This window comes from Canis aureus, chromosome 7 (assembly GCF_053574225.1).
Source record: "Canis aureus isolate CA01 chromosome 7, VMU_Caureus_v.1.0, whole genome shotgun sequence".
In the NCBI taxonomy this organism is placed as follows: Eukaryota; Metazoa; Chordata; class Mammalia; order Carnivora; family Canidae; genus Canis; species Canis aureus.
This window is the reverse complement of record NC_135617.1, coordinates 72,521,259-72,539,417: the sequence shown is the minus strand read 5'-3', so window position 1 is coordinate 72,539,417 and position 18,159 is coordinate 72,521,259. Positions and strand designations below refer to the sequence as shown.

The 18,159-nt window shown below is 36.7% G+C and overlaps 1 protein-coding gene across 15 annotated transcripts in view; it reads right to left on the bottom strand.

Moving 5' to 3' along the window:
* The window catches only part of ENPP3 (ectonucleotide pyrophosphatase/phosphodiesterase 3), a 98,286-nt gene that overhangs the window by 25,742 nt on the left and 54,385 nt on the right, over nucleotides 1–18,159 (bottom strand). For 11 of the 15 annotated variants that reach the window (XM_077904856.1, XM_077904858.1, XM_077904867.1 and 8 more), the window contains 7 exons: nucleotides 15,280–15,388; nucleotides 13,208–13,370; nucleotides 12,552–12,585; nucleotides 9,713–9,840; nucleotides 5,027–5,093; nucleotides 2,935–3,022; nucleotides 1,160–1,338 (listed from right to left, as the gene is read on the bottom strand). In XM_077904856.1, coding sequence (XP_077760982.1) covers nucleotides 1,160–1,338; nucleotides 2,935–3,022; nucleotides 5,027–5,093; nucleotides 9,713–9,840; nucleotides 12,552–12,585; nucleotides 13,208–13,370; nucleotides 15,280–15,388 — 768 coding nt within the window. Of the gene's footprint in view, nucleotides 1–1,159; nucleotides 1,339–2,934; nucleotides 3,023–5,026; nucleotides 5,094–9,712; nucleotides 9,841–12,551; nucleotides 12,586–13,206; nucleotides 13,371–15,279; nucleotides 15,389–18,159 lie in introns of all 15 variants that reach the window. The other 4 variants (XM_077904857.1, XM_077904859.1, XM_077904861.1 and 1 more) reach the window with 4 other exon arrangements.

Genomic DNA, 18,159 nt, shown 5'->3' with positions numbered 1-18,159 from the left:
GGACATTTGTAGTCAGGTAGACCAAATTTCTGTGACTTTGGGCAGTTTACCTAGCCTCTCTGACCCTTCTTTGTTCCTAAAACAGAGATTAAAAACATCCACATTGTAATGTTTTATTATGATAAGATGATTATTTTCAATGGCAGTTTCATCGAGGTAAGCTATAGATAAGGAATCCACACCCCTACCCTGATCTTGGCTGTGGTTTTGATTTTTATTGGAAATCTTGACTGGACTTTTGTCCATTCAAGACTCTTGGTCAGCATTTATTTATAAATACTTATTGATCTATGTGTTGTAATGTTACCATGAGGATTAGAGAAAAATCAAGTCTTTGCTGACCCCTGGCTACAAGGAATAATTCTTACCTGAGACAGCAGATACTTATTGAATTCCACAACATTTTAAATTTGGCATCAAATGCACCTTGACATTGGTTTTAACTTGATGGACTCTTGATAACTGGGCTCCAAACCATTCCGAAATCCCAGCCCACATCCTTGTGTTGCAGTTCTCATGGGTAGGGTTGGTCCTTAAATTTGGAGCTTCTGTTCTGACTCCTTGTCTTTGGGGGGTGGGGGTGAGGGCTCCTACCACTGGAATATCACCTTACTGAGTCTCTTGGGATCTGAAGTCAAGCCCCTGAACTCAGCCACGTGCCTGAACCACTAAAAAGACCTGTATGAGGTCTTGCAGCTGAAAGAGGTTTATGTTGATGAAAGAAATCCAAGAGACTGGGTGACGGGCACTGAGGGGGCAGTTGGTGGGATGAGCACTGGGTGTTACGCTATATGTTGGTAAACTGAACTCCAATAAAAAAATAATTAAAAAGTAATAATAATAAAAGTGTTTGTCAGAGAAAAAACAAAAGAAATCCGAGAGAGCTCCAAGATTCTACTGTTTTGAAGGCTTGACACTTAGCTCACAAGGTAACTAATAATTTCCAGATAGTGCTTTCCAGTTTACAAAGCATATTCACACACTCAATCTTACAATGCATCTCTCATTTCCAGACAAGTTTTGGAAAAACCACATACATTTACTTAGTAAATACCTAAGCTAGAACACAAACCTGGTGGTCAGCTACCCTGGTTTTAAGCCCGGTTATAGATTTACTTGCCCCTTTACATTCTTATGGATATGTTAAGTTATTACTTACATTTTGTAGCTCAGAGCATGAACAATCTAGAGCATCTGTGGGCAACGGAACAGTAAAGCCACAAACAGAAAACTTTGACACTTCCTCTGCATGGGATGGCTCATAAAAAGGTACCTTCAGAAGATGGTTTAAACTACCGTGGGTGCCATTGTTTGGTGCTGGTTGAATGTGTAGAAGATCTGTTTTTAAAATAAGTTCAAAGTAGTTTTAAATTAAAAGGCAACAGCATTTATATAGAAGATGGAAGAAAACAAAACTGCCTTTAATAAATTCTCCTGTAACATGGTCTTGTACTATATCTGCCATTCAAGTTAGTGACTCTTCCCCCCTGGTTTTGTTTTTTGGTGGTTTTGGGGGGAGTGGTTTTTTTTTTTTTTTTAGAGAGGGGTGGCCTGGGGATGGGGCAGAAGGAGAGGGAGAGAGAGAAAATCCCCAAGCAGACTCCCCACTGAGCAGAGCCTGATGTGGGGTTCAATCCCACTACCCCAAGACCATGACCTGAGCTGAAACCAAGAGTCAAACTCTTAACTGCCACCCAGGCGCCACTGCCCTCTCCAACAGGATTTCTATCACCCCCTCTTTCTAGAGAGTGCCAGCATTTGTTATAGAAGCTACAGGCATTTCCAGGAACTATTTCTGCTCCTCCAGAGAAAAGTATCATCGCTTAAATGATCACTTTGTTCCTTAAGCATATCCCGGTTCTCTAGCATACAAAGCTATACTTTTATCAAAAACAATTTTGAAGAACTTAAATAATTTACAATCTTAGTTGTGATATATTCACTTGGTTATATGAAACTTCTCTAAGGACAAATATCTTTAAAATATTAAACTCGTAAATTTTGTGTAATATTTAGATAGCTTTTTCTGTGTTTTTCTACAACAACACAATATATAAATAGTTTACAAACACAGTTCTTTAAGTGGCTCCTGCTGAATACCACCAAATAGATCTCACTTAGAACTGAAATCCCATCTAGTTCCTTCTAAGCCTCCCCATAAAGGGCCAGCATCCCTGACCACAAACTCAGCTTGGTAACCAAGAGTCTAAGTTGAAACAACACATTGTTTTCAAATGGATGCTTTTTGGTTTCTAAGCCATATTCAATCACCACAGGCCTTTGGCAAGATTAGCAATGACAACTATGAGTGTATTTATGTCAGAACTCCTAAAGTGCAAGGCGTAATTGCAACTTATCCATTTGCCTTGCCTAGATAATGATTTATTACTACAATGGTCTGAAGTAAGCATGTAGGCGGAAAGGTAGAGGAGATCCCTGAGGACTCTAATTCTTTAAGGTGGTTTTGTTTTTTTTTTTTTTTTAAAAAAAAACACTGGGCATAATCCCAAGCATCTGCCCATAATAGGACTTTCTATCATCCTTTTATGCCAGAAGCTTTTTCTCTGTAATTACAAAATAAATAGATAGATAGATAGATAAAAAGACTTGAGCTTATAGGGTTGTTTTTTATCCTGCTTTGAAAAATTAGAAATGTAATTTTATTTGTCTAAGTTTTATGAAATTTTCAAATACTAAGTAACTGATGGGAAAGCTGGTCTCCTGACATCTAATGTTTATCATTATCAGGAAACAAAGAATTCACTCTTACATTCTGAATGAGGACTCATTCCCATCTTTTCTACTTTCTTAGTACAGAGCATCCACCTCGGGGATTCAGTTTACTACCAATTTCAAAATACATATTACTAAAACCATAGCCACATTTTTTTCCATAGCCACATTTTGATGTTAAATTTATATAGATGTACTCACCACATATAAGGTTATAGACTTCAATATTTTCGAATGGTTCAATTTCAGCTTTCTCTTTAAAACTGGATCCATGTGCCAAGAAGATAGCCTAGGTGGTAAAAGTCCTACTGTTATTAGATACCATCTCAACTCAAAAACAGATGTTGGAAGAGACACAATTTTCCTTCTGTCATAGCTCTCCAGTTATGTCTGAGGCTATTGTAAAGATTTCTTTTCAGATTTGAAAGTGATTTTTATATCATTTGCACCTATGATTGGGATCTCAACAGTACAATCAAATATCATCTGTGTTGTGTTTACTTTCTCTAAATGTACCTGCTTCCACAGCACCTCTTATGTCTACAGATGAGGAGAAACAAACAACGGTAGACAACCAATGTAAGCATAGTTCTTCTATATCTAGACAGTATAAATTATAAATTCATCATATAACATCAGATGCCCTTTTCATAGTCATTTCATATCATTGTTCAAATATGTTAACACATGGCCAAAAACTGTTGATGTTTCTAAACACTAAGTTTTCTCACAACTTATATTAACCCACTGATTTCTCAAATATATCTCCCCTTTACTTTTAGGGTGAAGAAACCTAAATATTTTTATTTACATTGAATTAACTCATGTTTAACTTAATTATATTATTCATAACACATTTAATACTTCCAGGTTGTAAAGAACAAGAAGAAAAGTGTCAAACATAAATAATTATTTTGCAGTAACATGGCCATATATATTTATTTTCCAAATTATTTTGCAGTAACACGGCTATATAATTTTTCTAGCAAAAACCTAAGGCATAAGTTTTCCTGATAGTGATTAGCTTAATTATCAAATAATACTCTATATAATAGAGAAGCACTCTGTCTCCAGAGACTTTCCAAATTTTTACAAGGATATATAGCTCAGCATGACAATGTTGAAATGCACTATATTCAAAAAGAGCCCCACACATTTTCTCTATTTGGGAAGAGGTGTGTGTGTATTAATGGAAATAGATAAGACAACCAGGCTGCAAAAATCATAAAGCTTTACCTATGGGGGAATATCAGCTACACTTTACTCATGGACTCTTCCAAATAGTCTCTTCCCTGGGCTTCTATGACATACTATGCTCCTGGTTTTCTTCCTTCCTTACTGACCATACTTAGAGGTGTATTTGCCAGTGATTCTCTTTCTTTCAACCTCTTCAAGTAGAATTGCTTAGAACTCAGTACTTGGTCTTCCTTTCTACTTACACTCAGTTTCTGAGGGTCTTATCTAGTTGCATATCTTTTAAATAATTTACATTCCTAAAACCCAAGTTTTAATCTCTGTGTAGATGGATTCTCTTTAGGTGTCTATATAACATCTCTACTTGCATGTCTAATACATATTTTGAACTTAAGATACCCACTTGAACCCTTGGTCCTTCCTGTTGCATCAGCCAGTCATAGTCTATGAAGGCTCTCTCATCCCCAGCGTTATCAGGCAGGTTTGCCCCCTTGGGCCTTTGCACTGGCTCTTTCCTCAGCCCGGGACACTTGTCCCCTGAATATTTGAAAGGTCGATTTTTTTTCACCGTCTTTGAGTCTCTGTTCAAACATCCTCTCAATGAATCTTATCTTCTCCACCTTATGTAAAACCGCATACTACCCCTCTGGTACCCTGAAACACACCCAGTTTCTACCTACTATGCTTTACTTTTATTTCCCATAGCACTTATCTCCTTACATACCAAATAATGTATTTCCTAATTATGCCAATTGTCTATATTCCTCTGATAGAATGAAAGCTTCATGAGAGCAGAGATCCTTATCTGTTTCATTCAGTGCTGTATACAAGAGTCCTAAAGATTGCCTATCACAAAGTAGGTGCGCTCTGGAAGCCTGGGTAGCTCAGCAGTTGAGCCTGCCTTTGGCTCGGGGTGTGATCCTAGAGTCCCGGGATTGAGTCCCTCATCAGGCTCCTTGCAGGGAGATTCCTCCTCCTTCTGCCTATGTCTCTGCCTCTCTTTCTGTGTCTCTCATGAATGAATAAATAAAATCTTCAAAAAAAAAAAAGCAGGTGCTCAATAAATATTTGTTAAAAAAATAATAAAGCAGTAGGTTACCTTCATGCTCTTAAATTCATTGTTATAACCATGATTGCCTCCTCCACAGAATGAATATGCTTTACTCCTTTAAAGAAATAATATTACATTGCAATCAGTACATCGATATGAGATCTTACAGTATACTGAGCTTTAATAGATTTTCATGTAGCTTCTCTTTTGTAGAAGTATTTTTTTCTGTCAACGGCATAAATTATTTTTCAATTCAAATTAATAACTAGAGGAACAAACAGAATGGTAGGAGAGAAGGAAGGAGAATATAGATTCTATAAATATAATTTAAAAGCCCTTGACTTAGACATTAATAGCACAATAACAGAAGCACGTATTTTAAAAAAAAAGAATTTGAATATAATATATGTCAGCTATACATCAATTAAAAATTAATTAAAAATGTTAAAATAATTGTCTTCAAGCTTACCTGTATCTTTTTGGATATTAGTTAATATCCGTGTGATTAAGAATAGTTTAACTAATATACTACTTTAAGCATTTCAGTACTTTAGAAACAAGTCTTTGAAACTGGGAAAAAAATATTGGTTCCTATTTTACACAAGACATATCTAGGAAAATAGCATAAAATATAAAGAAGATAGAAAGTTAACTATAACACTTGGTAAGAAAAGGCTAGTACATTCTCATAAATTCAGTTTATTTTTAATTTTGGGGTTGCTGTATTACTTGAATGACTTTTCAATATGTAATGAGTCTTTTGCCTATCTCCTCTTATTTTAGCATTGTAATTGCGCAATATTAGCAATTTTGTACATAGTTGGTTTTTATACATGAAAACAAACGAAACAAAATATCAATAAACCTAGATTTGTTTTTTTAAAGTAAAACCGTCATACTGGTTCAAATTAAGTCTCTACAGAACATGAAAACTCCTAACTCTGGGAAACGAACTAGGGGTGGTGGAAGGGGAGGAGGGCGGGGGGTGGAGGTGAATGGGTGATGAGCACTGAGGGGGGCACTTGACGGGATGAGCACTGGGTGTTATTCTGCATGTTGGCAAATTAAACACCAATAAAAAGTAAATTTATAACTTATAAAAAAAAAACAAATTAAGTCTCTAACGGAAAAAGAGTCCCCTGCCCAACAGTTGGCCTTAAGAGATTTGTCTCATTTACTTTCCCACTACCCACCTCCCACTCCTCAGGCAAATACACACATATGCACACACGTTTTTCTTGTTTTCACACTGTAGGCAGGACTTTAGTGTCTTAAAAAAAATCAACTTTCAAAACATTCATAACTGACTCTCACTCAGCTTAAATAAAAATAAATCACAAAATGAAAAATAAATCACAAAATGAAAAATAAATCACAACACTGAGCAGGCTACACTCAATGCTACCCAACAGAGGGAAGAAAGGAAAGGCTAAGGACTAGCTAGAATGGGGAAAGCAAGAGGAGTCCTATTTAAGGACTCCTATTTAAGGGTTTTAAATTCAGTTACTCAAAGGTGCCAGTTCATTACCTTAGTTAATTCCAATAATTCCAACATTTGTTGTTTCCTGCCTTGTTAATTATCCCCATTCTCACTGGTGTGAGGTGGTATCTCATTTTGGTTTTGATTTGTATTTCCCTGATGGCAAGTGATGCTTAGCATTTTCTCATGTGCTTGTTGGCCATGCGTATGTCTTCTTTGGTGAAATTGCTGTTCATGTCTTTTGCCCATTTCATGATTGGATTGTTTATTTCTTTACTGTTGAGTTTAATAAGTTCTTTATAGATCTTGGATACTAGCCTTTTATCTGATACGTCATTTGCAAATATCCTCTCCCATTCTGTAGGTTGTATTTAGTTTTGTTGAGTGTTTCTTTTGCTGTGCAGAAGCTTCTTATCTTAATTCCCAATAGTTCGGTTTTGCTTTTATTTCCCTTGCCTTCATAGATCATACCCACCTACTATTATTGAACGTTGTGAACTCTCTGAAATGCAAATCCATACATCCACATATTCACCTCCAGCCACATTGTATCCACCAATGTGAATTTTCTTTACAATCAAAATCACACTATGTAGACATGACAGTAGGATCCTTCAAGAGGAGAGCAGCTTCCTTCACCACCGGAAACTTTCCTTCTGCCTGCAAATCTATTTCTATACTTCCTTGTCCCAGGGCAGCTGCTGACTTTAAAAAAGATGCCCCAGTGCTCTGGGACATCTGTCTATTTCAAGACAGAAGCACTTCTGAGATGACACAGCCTGACAGTGCTCAAGGCTTGGTCAGCAGATGGATGTCTTCCAGCAAAGAAAAGTGGTCCGTTTCCTACTGCAGACAGAGCCTCCAGTCAGAGCTCAGTGACCTGAGCAAGGGTTATGCGTCCACTGCCTCACATCTTCTTGGCTGAGTGCCTCTGGACAATGCACAGACTGCACAATGCTTGGGACAGACCTGCTGTATGTGACAGTACTTAGCCTAACCCATCCTGACTCTTCAAAGTCCAGAGCGGGAACCACACCTACCAGGAAGTCTCATCTGACCTTCTTTGACGTCCATACCTGGGCTGTGTCATCGCTCTTTTTGTTTTCTTGTACCTTGTACTTGATCCTAGCTCAGCATTTGTTACACCTGGTTATAATTGTTGTCTTCCTCCCTGCCTGCACAAAGATCATTAGGGTGGGGACTGTGCCTATCCCCATTTCTTAGAAAAGTGCCTGGGGAGTATTTGTAATGTTCCGATCATAAAATAAAGTTATTATTCATGTTCTTTAAGGGGGCACTTTAACAATTTTTCAGCTGTTGTTCAAATAATTGAGTTTCCGCACATTAGCAAAATCTAAACATTTTAAGCAAAATAAGGATGATAATGGTGGTGATAGATTACACTAAATGATGGAATTTTCTATAATTCTGAAAAAGGAAATGTAATCTAGTTATCAAATATCGGACATTTTAACTAACTAAAGACAGCATACTTTAATGTAGAAACTAGGTAGCCTGACGCTCATGTGTTATAAGAGTCGAGTGAACCCAGGACTTAATCAGTGAGACGCCTTGATTGCTCTGGTTAGAGCTGTAGTCAACATTTCCCTTGATGTAAATCAGTTTACTTTAATATCAAGGGAGTAATAAAACGAAGCTCATTTTGTATTACATATGATGAAAATGAAGCCCTGAGACATGAATTTGTTTCAGTTCCCCCTAAGTTGGGTGGGTCTTGAACTCTCAGCCTGCTGTTCTTTTTACATCTCACCGCTAGCTATAGAACATACAAGGCTCATAATTTGAGCCTAGATATTAATTAATGTATAATAAATACCCAGATGTATTGTGGCGGCTGGATTCTCCTTCTATAACCCATAAGCCATGTCGTAAGATGGATGCGCACTTCCTCATTTTGCACTAGTGGCCTCCTAACTTCTTCAATCTCATACCCTCAACAGTAAATATTTGGGAAATTCACCGACATTTGGACATATCATTTGTTCATATATGATGCACCTAGATTAGTAAAAACCTTATATACTTAATATTAGTCAAGCTTAGTCTTTTTAATTCTTCTAGAGAATGCTACGTTGAGTCACACCGAAAGCTACTGACCTTCCAGAGAATGGTTATGAAACTCCAATCCCAAGAAGAGAGGCCAGAGCCATCTAGAGGCCAGGGGTCAACGTGCACACTCTCTGGGTCAGCCGGGTACTGCTTGGGTTTCTGGGTTGTCTCATACAACAGGCTCTACCAAAATCCCAGTTCCTCATCCGGCAAGCACTTATATTAGAGCCCAACTACCTCGTTTGTTTTTTGTTTTTTGTTTTTTTGCCTCCTCTTTGTGAAAAATATCTTTCAGACTCTGTATTCCTATTTTCCCCTGTATCTTCCGGCATTACATAGCATACAAGCAAGGCCAAAAAACAGTTAGAATCTTGATTCCATTTAAAGCCACTTATGTACAAGGAAAAAAATACCCACTGGAATGAAATATAAAAATAGGAAACATTAGTTAAACTTCCAGAAAGTGTATATGTATTTGTTTGCTGGTTTATCTTCAGTCTTCTTCATTTGGCAAGAACCCTGCCTGTATCCCAAATGCCTAGAACAAAGCCCAGCATATACCATAACACCGCTATGATTTTGTGAAACCAGTGAATTAATTGGTTATTTTGGAATGAACCAATTCAGAATGGTTTTTATTTTCTCTACACACAATTATCATTTGCAAATGTCAACAATCAACATGAATTATAACTAGACAAAAAGAAAGAAATGTTAATACCTAATTGGTTAGCTTGTCCCTAGAGCCATAAAGGTGCTCTTTCATAAAAACCACAAAAAGGACAAAGATCTCAAAGAGCCATCTAATCAATTACTTACTACCAACCTGGAAGACAACTGATATCGTCTTTACATCCTGTCTACTACTGGAAAAAGACCCCATAGGGGTTAGCAATGGGCTGGTTATGACAGTTTCTGGAATGGTCTATAAACAGTATCAAGCTTCTTCCTCCCGCTCCTCTATATTGTTAGGATTAGGAAGCTAAGATTGGCCCCCTAGTAACAGGGGTTTCAAACACAGAAGTGCTAGGTAGTATATAAAAAGTCAAGGAATTATTAGTATTAGGAAAAATTACAGGATCAGGAAAAATTACAGGATCATAATAGCAGGGTAAAATTAAGGTAATTTATAATGAAAGACGGTTGTTAAAAGTATTAGGAGACAAGTAAATATAGGCACAAACCTCACAGCCAGCCACTGCCGATCCACCAAAAGATGAGCTTTATCAATTCTGACATTTTTGGCAAAGTGTAGTCGTTTTGGCAAATCGGGAGTCAGATAGGGTTTGAAATGCTGGTCAGGTTTCCGGCACTAAAAATAAGTAAATTCTTTCTCCGTGTATGTTGTAAAATATGCAAGCTAATTCAACAATTTCATCTTCTAAGACAACTAAGCACTTTTTAAAAGTAAGAGGGTTTAAGCCTGGCTAATAAAATAAGGATATTAAACTTAGCATCAATGTGGTCAAATTCCCCAGTTATGTTGTTTTTATTGTTGCAACAATATTTAAATTGCAATTAAAAATATGATTTAAATTATGATTTGGTGTTTGACATTCTAAATTTTTATTCCTGTGTACATATCTTAAACCACCATAAACCCCCCTCCTCTTTTGACAGACAGTAGATATGTCTAGATTTTGAGTGGCAATTACAAATCTTGAATTTAAATTATGTATGAAAAGTATATTAACACATTAGTAAATACCAGCAAAAACTTTTTAAATCAGTTTAATTGCACCAAAATCCTTTTACCATGGATTCAATTTACCCTTGAAATAACCTACAAAGGGAAGCCCTGGTGGCTCAGTGGGTTTGGCGCCACTGTCAGTCCAGGGTGTGATCCCGGAGACCCGGGATGGAGTCCCACATCAGGCTCCCTGCATGGAGCCTGCTTCTCCCTCTGCCTGTGTCTCTGCATCTCTCTTTCTGTCTCTATGAATACATAAATAAAATGTTTAAAAAAAAAGAAATAACCTACATATGCTTAATTGTCAAATCAAGTCAAAAGTTCTTGAGACCTACTACAGGCTCCTTATTTGTGAAAAAATCATGGATCTCTTACAAACTGGAGTGACATGTTATTTCTTTAATAATTACTGTGGTAACTTGATGACATAACTTTAAACTGTGTCAAAATGCAACTCACGGTCATCTAAAAAGAAAGTGAGGAAATGAGAACTAGAGGTACAAAGGGACTTTTTCTCCCTTATGACCTTTCTAAGAAAAAAATACAAAGAAGAATCTGGGAAAATTAAATTTTTTCCTACTTCCTCATTCTTATTTTAAGTCTCAATAATCTCCTATGTTAAGGCTGTCACTACTATTTTGTGCTCAATTTGTATAAGAAAAAAAGGCACAATGAAATTGAACAAAAAATGTAAAAGGATGTATGGACAATAGAGCAAGGATAGTTATAGAATATGAAGAGGAAGAGAAATTATTTCTTGCACAGATATGTTGGCCAGGTTTCTTCTTGCCTATTTTGGTATCTTTACCAGTCTTCCCCTTTTTCTTTTTAATTCATTATGATTTCCTTCAGAAGCCAATATTTTTGCAATATCCAGACAAAAACATGACAGCAGCTATTGGATATGTGGCCTCCTCAAAGATACAAGGGAGCAGAATGTGTCCTTGAGGACCAGAGGTCACGTGATAGTCACACTTTCCTAGTCGGTGTGTAGCCAGAGTAAATCCAGAGGAAACTACTGCCAACTTCTGTAGAAGTATGGGGTTATACTCTGCATTTGAGGATTGAGGCTGAGGACCCTAAAGCTGGGAAAATTTGGGGTCATTTTATTGAAGAACACAGATGCTGTTGTCTGACATATAGCCAGAATGAGTCACCTGTTCGTGTTTGGTTATGTTTGTCCAATATAAGCTCAATACAAGCCCATGGAACAGCATTACTGGTTGATACTGTACACCACATGAAATATTTCCTGGGAATAGTGGACTACCATAATAGATTTCCAAAGCCTGTGGTATCCAATCCCCTCCACCACCGGAATTGTTGGAGATTTGCCCTTCCTCACCAACGAGGCTTCAGCTCTATGGCTCATGAGGTGATGGGGAAAAAGAACAAAAACTTGTGGTTTTAGAGAATCCACACGTTGAAAATTCTGAAGCACCCATCCAGTTAGCATGAACACATTGCCTATACACCCTTCACCAGCAGGGGGTGAGATTGCCTATCATGAGTACTCAAGATCATAATATCAGAAGGTTTAAGAGAGAAAAAAAAGGAATGATTAAGACTCTAAAGAATTGCTGGTCTATCCCAGGTTACAGTAACATTCCTTACCCTGTGTTTTCTCACCTTCGATCATTCACATTTTATCATAACATTTTTTTTACTATATTGCATGCCACCTATACATAAACAGCCCCCATCTTAAGCAATGATAAACTCATGAATTCCATATAATAGGTAATGTACTTGTGAATATACCTTAAATACAGAATTATTAAAACTACACATAAGAACATATCCAGTTTCTCTAGGAGTAGTGAACTCCACTTTGAAACACCCAGATATCTTTCAGCTACTTATATGAAATTTGCTCTGCTCCTTTACTCACAACCTGGAGCATAGGAACCAATCAAAAGCAGCTGCAATTATACTTAGAGGGTGAAGAGATGATTTTTCCGACCTGTAAGAAAAGATCTGTGAGTTCATGATTCACGTTTTCTTGCATGATATTAAGTCATGCAAAACATGTAACAGGTGATGCTGCCTGAAGCTCCTTGGCATGGCCCTTTTGCATGGGACTTCAGCCCACTCTGAAAACCAGAGCCAGTGCCATTGTCCCCCACAAACTAATCTTCTGCAGGTGGCAACTGCAAATGGAAACACCTAAGACAAAAGCAACTAATACGCACCTATGTAATGTCAACAGAGGGCTGCAAAAATAATTTACAAGTGGCTTGGGCTCAGAATTACAGAATATAAATTTATTTCATCCCAGATTTTAAGGACATTATATTAACTTACATATATGTATTAGGAGACTGTATACTTACACTGAGGTTCCTAACAATTTCTTCAGAATTAACTGTTTCAAAAGGAAAATAATAATAAATCACATTGAAATTGTGAACAACTCAGGTTGAATTTGACATAAAAATTTATTAATGATGATAATCTGGTAAGATTAAATAGGAAATTTTAAGCGAAGAATTATTTTAGAATTTAAGAATATATTTTAACCTATAAGTAGAATACATTCTAACCTAACAATCAATAGAATATATCGAATTTTACTAATATTAACATTTTAATTCAATTAATTGATGTTTTAATATAACTAGGATTTATTAATGTAAGTAGAATATATTTCATTATGTATTGTTATATATCTAATGATATGGATATAAGCAGAATATATTTTAACCTAAATTATTAAGTAATTTACCAACTGAGTATGTTAATAGTTTATTAATATTAGCATTGTATTTATTAATTAATAATTTTTCAATATTAATGTGATTGCCTAGAATAGATTTTAAGCTAACAATATTCAATGTTACCATAGACTTTACAGACTAACTATATTTAAACTAGGAAGGGGATTTCTCATTTGCTTCTGTGTAGTTCTCCCAAAAAGTCAGAAGAGGGGACTGGCAATCCCTACATCCTACAGAATCTGGAAGCAGGGTAATTCACTTTTGATTTTACCTTTTTTTTTTTCAGACAGATGTCTTCATACTTACAACTATAAAAGTCATGAGGTATATTACGAGCCCTGATACGAGGGGCAGGCCCTTCATACATGTAGAAGTTTATTCGAGGAAAATAATCAGTCATATATTCCCTCTTGTCACAGTAAGTCTGATCCATTCCTGAATTTAAAAAAAATAATCCATCAGATAAAGAAGATGTGGTTTGTGTATACAATGGAATATTACTTAACCATTAGAAATGACAAATACCCGCCATTTGCTTCGACGTGGATGGAACTGGAGGGTATTATGCTGAGTGAAATAAGTCAATCGGAGACGGACAAACATTATATGGTCTCATTCATTTGGGGAATATAAATAATAGTGAAAGGGAATAGAGGGGAAGGAAGAAGAAATGGGTAGGAAATATCAGAAAGGGAGACAGAACATGAGAGACTCCTAACTCTGGGGAAATGAACTAGGGGTGGTGGAAGGGGAGGAGGGCAGGGGGTGGGGTGACTGGGTGGTAGGTACTCAGGGGGGCACTTGACGGAATGAGCACTGGGTGTTATTCTGTATGTTGGCAAATTGAACATCAATAAAAAATAAATTTATTATAAAAAATAAAAATTAAAAACTTATTATTTAAAATAAATAAATAAAGGCAGAAACCACCCAGATGCCTCAAATAATAATAATAATCCATTGAATATGTATATAGATGATAACAATCAGTTGTCTTGGGTCATGTCAAATCAGAGATATTTTAATGTACAAATCTCAAACCAAGGTTCACTGGGCACCTGTACAATTTATCCTATTTCACTCTAAATGGCAGACCTTGAAAATCCTGGCAGTGGTTGAGAGGGGTCACATTTATATGAGAAGAATAAATAAGAATTATAAACAGATTATTTGTTCAACATAAATCAACTAATTTCAAAGAAGAAAATCCCCTATAGAAAGCTAATTATATCTTAAGTATATTATTTAAATTTATATAAGCAGCATGTGCTTTAAAAAAGATTTTGTAGCTAAACCTTTACTATCTAAAGATTCTTCAGACTACACTTAAATTTTTATTTTCATATTTATTCATATTCATTCATACATTTTATGTTTTATAATTTCTTTTAAACAAAGTAGACGTTAAAATGGTTCTCTTTGGGCAGCTCAGGTGGCTCAGTGGTTTAGTGCCGCCTTTAGCCCAGGGCGTGATCCTGGAGACCTGGGATTGAGTCCCACATCAGGCTCCCTGCATGAAGCCTGCTTCTCCCTCTGCCTGTGTCTCTGCCTCTCTCTCTCTCTCTCTGTCTCTAATAAACAAATTTTTTAGAAAATTTTAATAATAAATTTATTTTTTATTGGTGTTCAATTTGCCAACATACAGAATAACACCCAGTGCTCATCCCGTCAAGTGCCCCCTCAGTGCCAGTCACCCATTCACACCCATCCCCCGCCCTCCTCCCCTTCCACCACTCCTAGTTCATTTCCTAGAGTTAGGAGTCTTTATGTTCTGTCTTCCTTTCTGATATTTTAATTTTAAAATAATAGGACATGTTAAGAAGACATTTTAGAAATATTTTAAGTAAATTACTCTGTTTCTCGTTTTCTTGATGTCCTAAAATACAAACAAAAGTTCTGCAGACATAGTTCTTTTCCTCCTCTTGTCCATGCCTGGTTCCTTCATAGCCTTTGGAGCTTAGCTTGACTAACCTTCCACCCCATCTGGAAGAGCCCATTTATGCTTCATGTACCTCCAAACACACCATATCTAGTAAAGTACTTGACATTGCATAGGCACTCAAAAAATATTGATTGAACAACAACCCCATCATATCCCTGTTAAGTACTATTAATATCCTTTTTACTGAAAAATAAGAATAGAGATGGATATGCAGAATGAATGTAGAATAAATTGTTTTAGTACTCTATTCATCACAGCCTACCAACAAACCTTGCTCTTTGCTTATTCTAAGTCTTCTGAAAGGTCTGAAGTACAGACTTTAAAAATATCACTCTTTTTGCACACCCCTTGAAGTGATAAGATATAATCAATGATAAAATATGTTTAAGAAGAAAAGTATACCATGGTCAGCCAAAAGGATTATATTGACACAGTTGTGTAAGTTCCGCTGTTTGAGGCCTTCCATCAACATTCCAAAAGCTTTATCTACCAACTGTAAGGCTTGAATTACCTAAGGGAGAAAAACAATGGAGTTAAGACTGTTTTCATGATTTAAATTTTAATTACTGAAATCACTAAGGAAGGCAAAAACAAATACATTTCCTTCTCTAAAATTTCTGGAATTTGAAGTAGGACATCAGAGCCCAGCATCTGTGCTACCACATTTACCAAAAACTTAAACCATATTTTCAAAGGAGGACAAACTACTGGCCAATAAATATCTGAAAAAAACATTCAACCTCAACAATGTTATTCAGCTGCAAAGGCTTTCATGGTAATGTCCAGTGTTAGGCAGGGGTATTCACAGGCACTTCTATAGAGTCTGCATGGTTACAGACCACATGACAATGCCTAACCAGGAATTTAAAAGGGGCATACCCTATGACCTAACAGCTAACTTCTGAGAATTTGTCCTCACAAACATTTATAGTACAAATGGAGATTTATACCTAAGGCTATTCATGAATTAATAATTTCAATACAAGTAAACATCAATATACTTACCTACTGTAGTGAACATTTTTAAAAGTATTTTAAAGAACCATGGCATGGGGGACTGCTCACAATACAATGTCAAACATAAAAGATTAAAACCAACCCATGTATGTACCCATACCTATCTTGTCCTGGTTGCATTTTTTCCAAGATTTTATTTATTTATTCATTTAAGAGAGAGAGAGAGAACACAAAGGGAGAGTGAGGGGGATAAGCAGACTTCTCGCTGAGTAGGAAGCCGGGTGCAGGGCTCGATCCCAAGACCCAGGGATCATGAACTGAGCCAAAGGCAGATACTTAATCAACTCAGCCACCAGGTGGTGCCCTCATTTTCAAATATACTTAGCGTTTCTCAGTAAACACACATGCGCAGAAAACGAAAAGGAAATATATCAAGGTACTATTAACAGTGGTTATCTCTGTAGATAAATCATTAGCCAGCCAGAAGAGAAAGAAGACTCAAATTAATACAATCATGAATGAAAAAGGAGAGATCACTACCAACACCAAGGAAATACAAACGATTTTAAAAACATATTATGAGCAGCTATACGCCAATAAATTAGGCAATCTAGAAGAAATGGACGCATTCCTGGAAAGCCACAAACACCAAAACTGGAACTGGAAGAAATAGGAAACCTGAACAGGCCAATAACCAGGGAGGAAATTGAAGCAGCCATCAAAAACCTCCCAAGACACAAAAGTCCAGGGCCAGATGGCTTTCCTGGGGAATTCTATCAAATGTTTAAAGAAGAAACCATACCTATTCTACTAAAGCTGTTCGGAAAGATAGTAAGAGATGGAATACTTCCAAACTCATTCTATGAGGCCAGCATCGCCATAATTGCAAAACCAGACCAAGACCCCACCAAAAAGGAGAATTATAGACCAATATCACTGATGAACATGGATGCAAAAATTCTCAACAAGATACTAGCCAATAGGATCGAGTAGTACATTAAGAAAATTATTCACCAAGTAGGATTTATTCCCGGGACACAAGGCTGGTTCAAACTCGTAAAACAATCAATGTGATTTATCATATCAGCAAGAGAAAAACCAAGAACCGTGTGATCCTCTCAATAGATGCAGAGAAAGCATTTGACAAAATACAGCATCCATTCCTGATCAAAACTATTCAGAGTGTAGGGATAGAAGGAACATTCCTCAACATCTTAAAAGCCGCCTATGAAAAGCCCACAGCAAATATCATTCTCAATGGGGAAGCACTGGGAGACTTTCCCCTAAGATCAGGAACAAGACAGGGATGTCCACTCTCACCACTGCTATTCAACATAGTACTGGAAGTCCTAGCCTCAGCAATCAGACAACAAAAAGACATTAAAGGCATTCAAATTGGCAAAGAAGTCAAACTCTCCCTCTTCGCCGATGACATGATACTCTACATAGAAAACCCAAAAGTCTCCACCCCAAGATTGCTAGAACTCATACAGCAATTTGGCAGTGTCTCAGGATACAAAATCAATGCCCAGAAGTCAGTGACATTTCTATACACTACCAATGAGACTGAAGAAAGAGAAATTGAGGAGTCAATCCCATTTACAATTGCACCCAAAAGCATAAGATACCTAGGAATAAACCTAACCAAAGAGGTAAAGGATCTATACCCTCAAAACTATAGAACACTTCTGAAAGAAATTGAGGAAGACACAAAGAGATGGAAAAATATTCCATGCTCATGGATTGGCAGAATTAATATTGTGAAAATGTCAATGTTACCCAGAGTAATTTACACGTTTAATGCAATCCCTATCAAAATACCATGGACTTTCTTCAGAGAGTTAGAACAAATTATTTTAAGATTTGTGTGGAATCAGAAAAGACCCAAATAGCCAGGGGAATTTTAGAAAAGAAAACCATATCTGGGGGCATCACAATGCCAGATTTCAGGTTGTACTACAAAGCTGTGGTCATCAAGACAGTGTGGTCCTGGCACAAAAACAGACACATAGATCAATGGAACAGAATAGAGAACCCAGAAGTGGACCCTCAACTTTATGGTCAACTAATATTCGATAAAGGAGGAAAGACTATCCACTGGAAGAAAGACAGTCTCTTCAATAGATAGTCCTGGGAAAATTGGACATCCACATGCAGAGGAATGAAACTAGACCACTCTCTTTAACCAGACACAAAGATAAACTCAAAATGGATGAAAGATCTAAATGTGAGACAATATTCCATCAAAACCCTAGAAGAGAACACAGGCAACACCCTTTTTTTTTATGTTTTTACTATATTTAAATGAGGTGTGCAACTATCCCC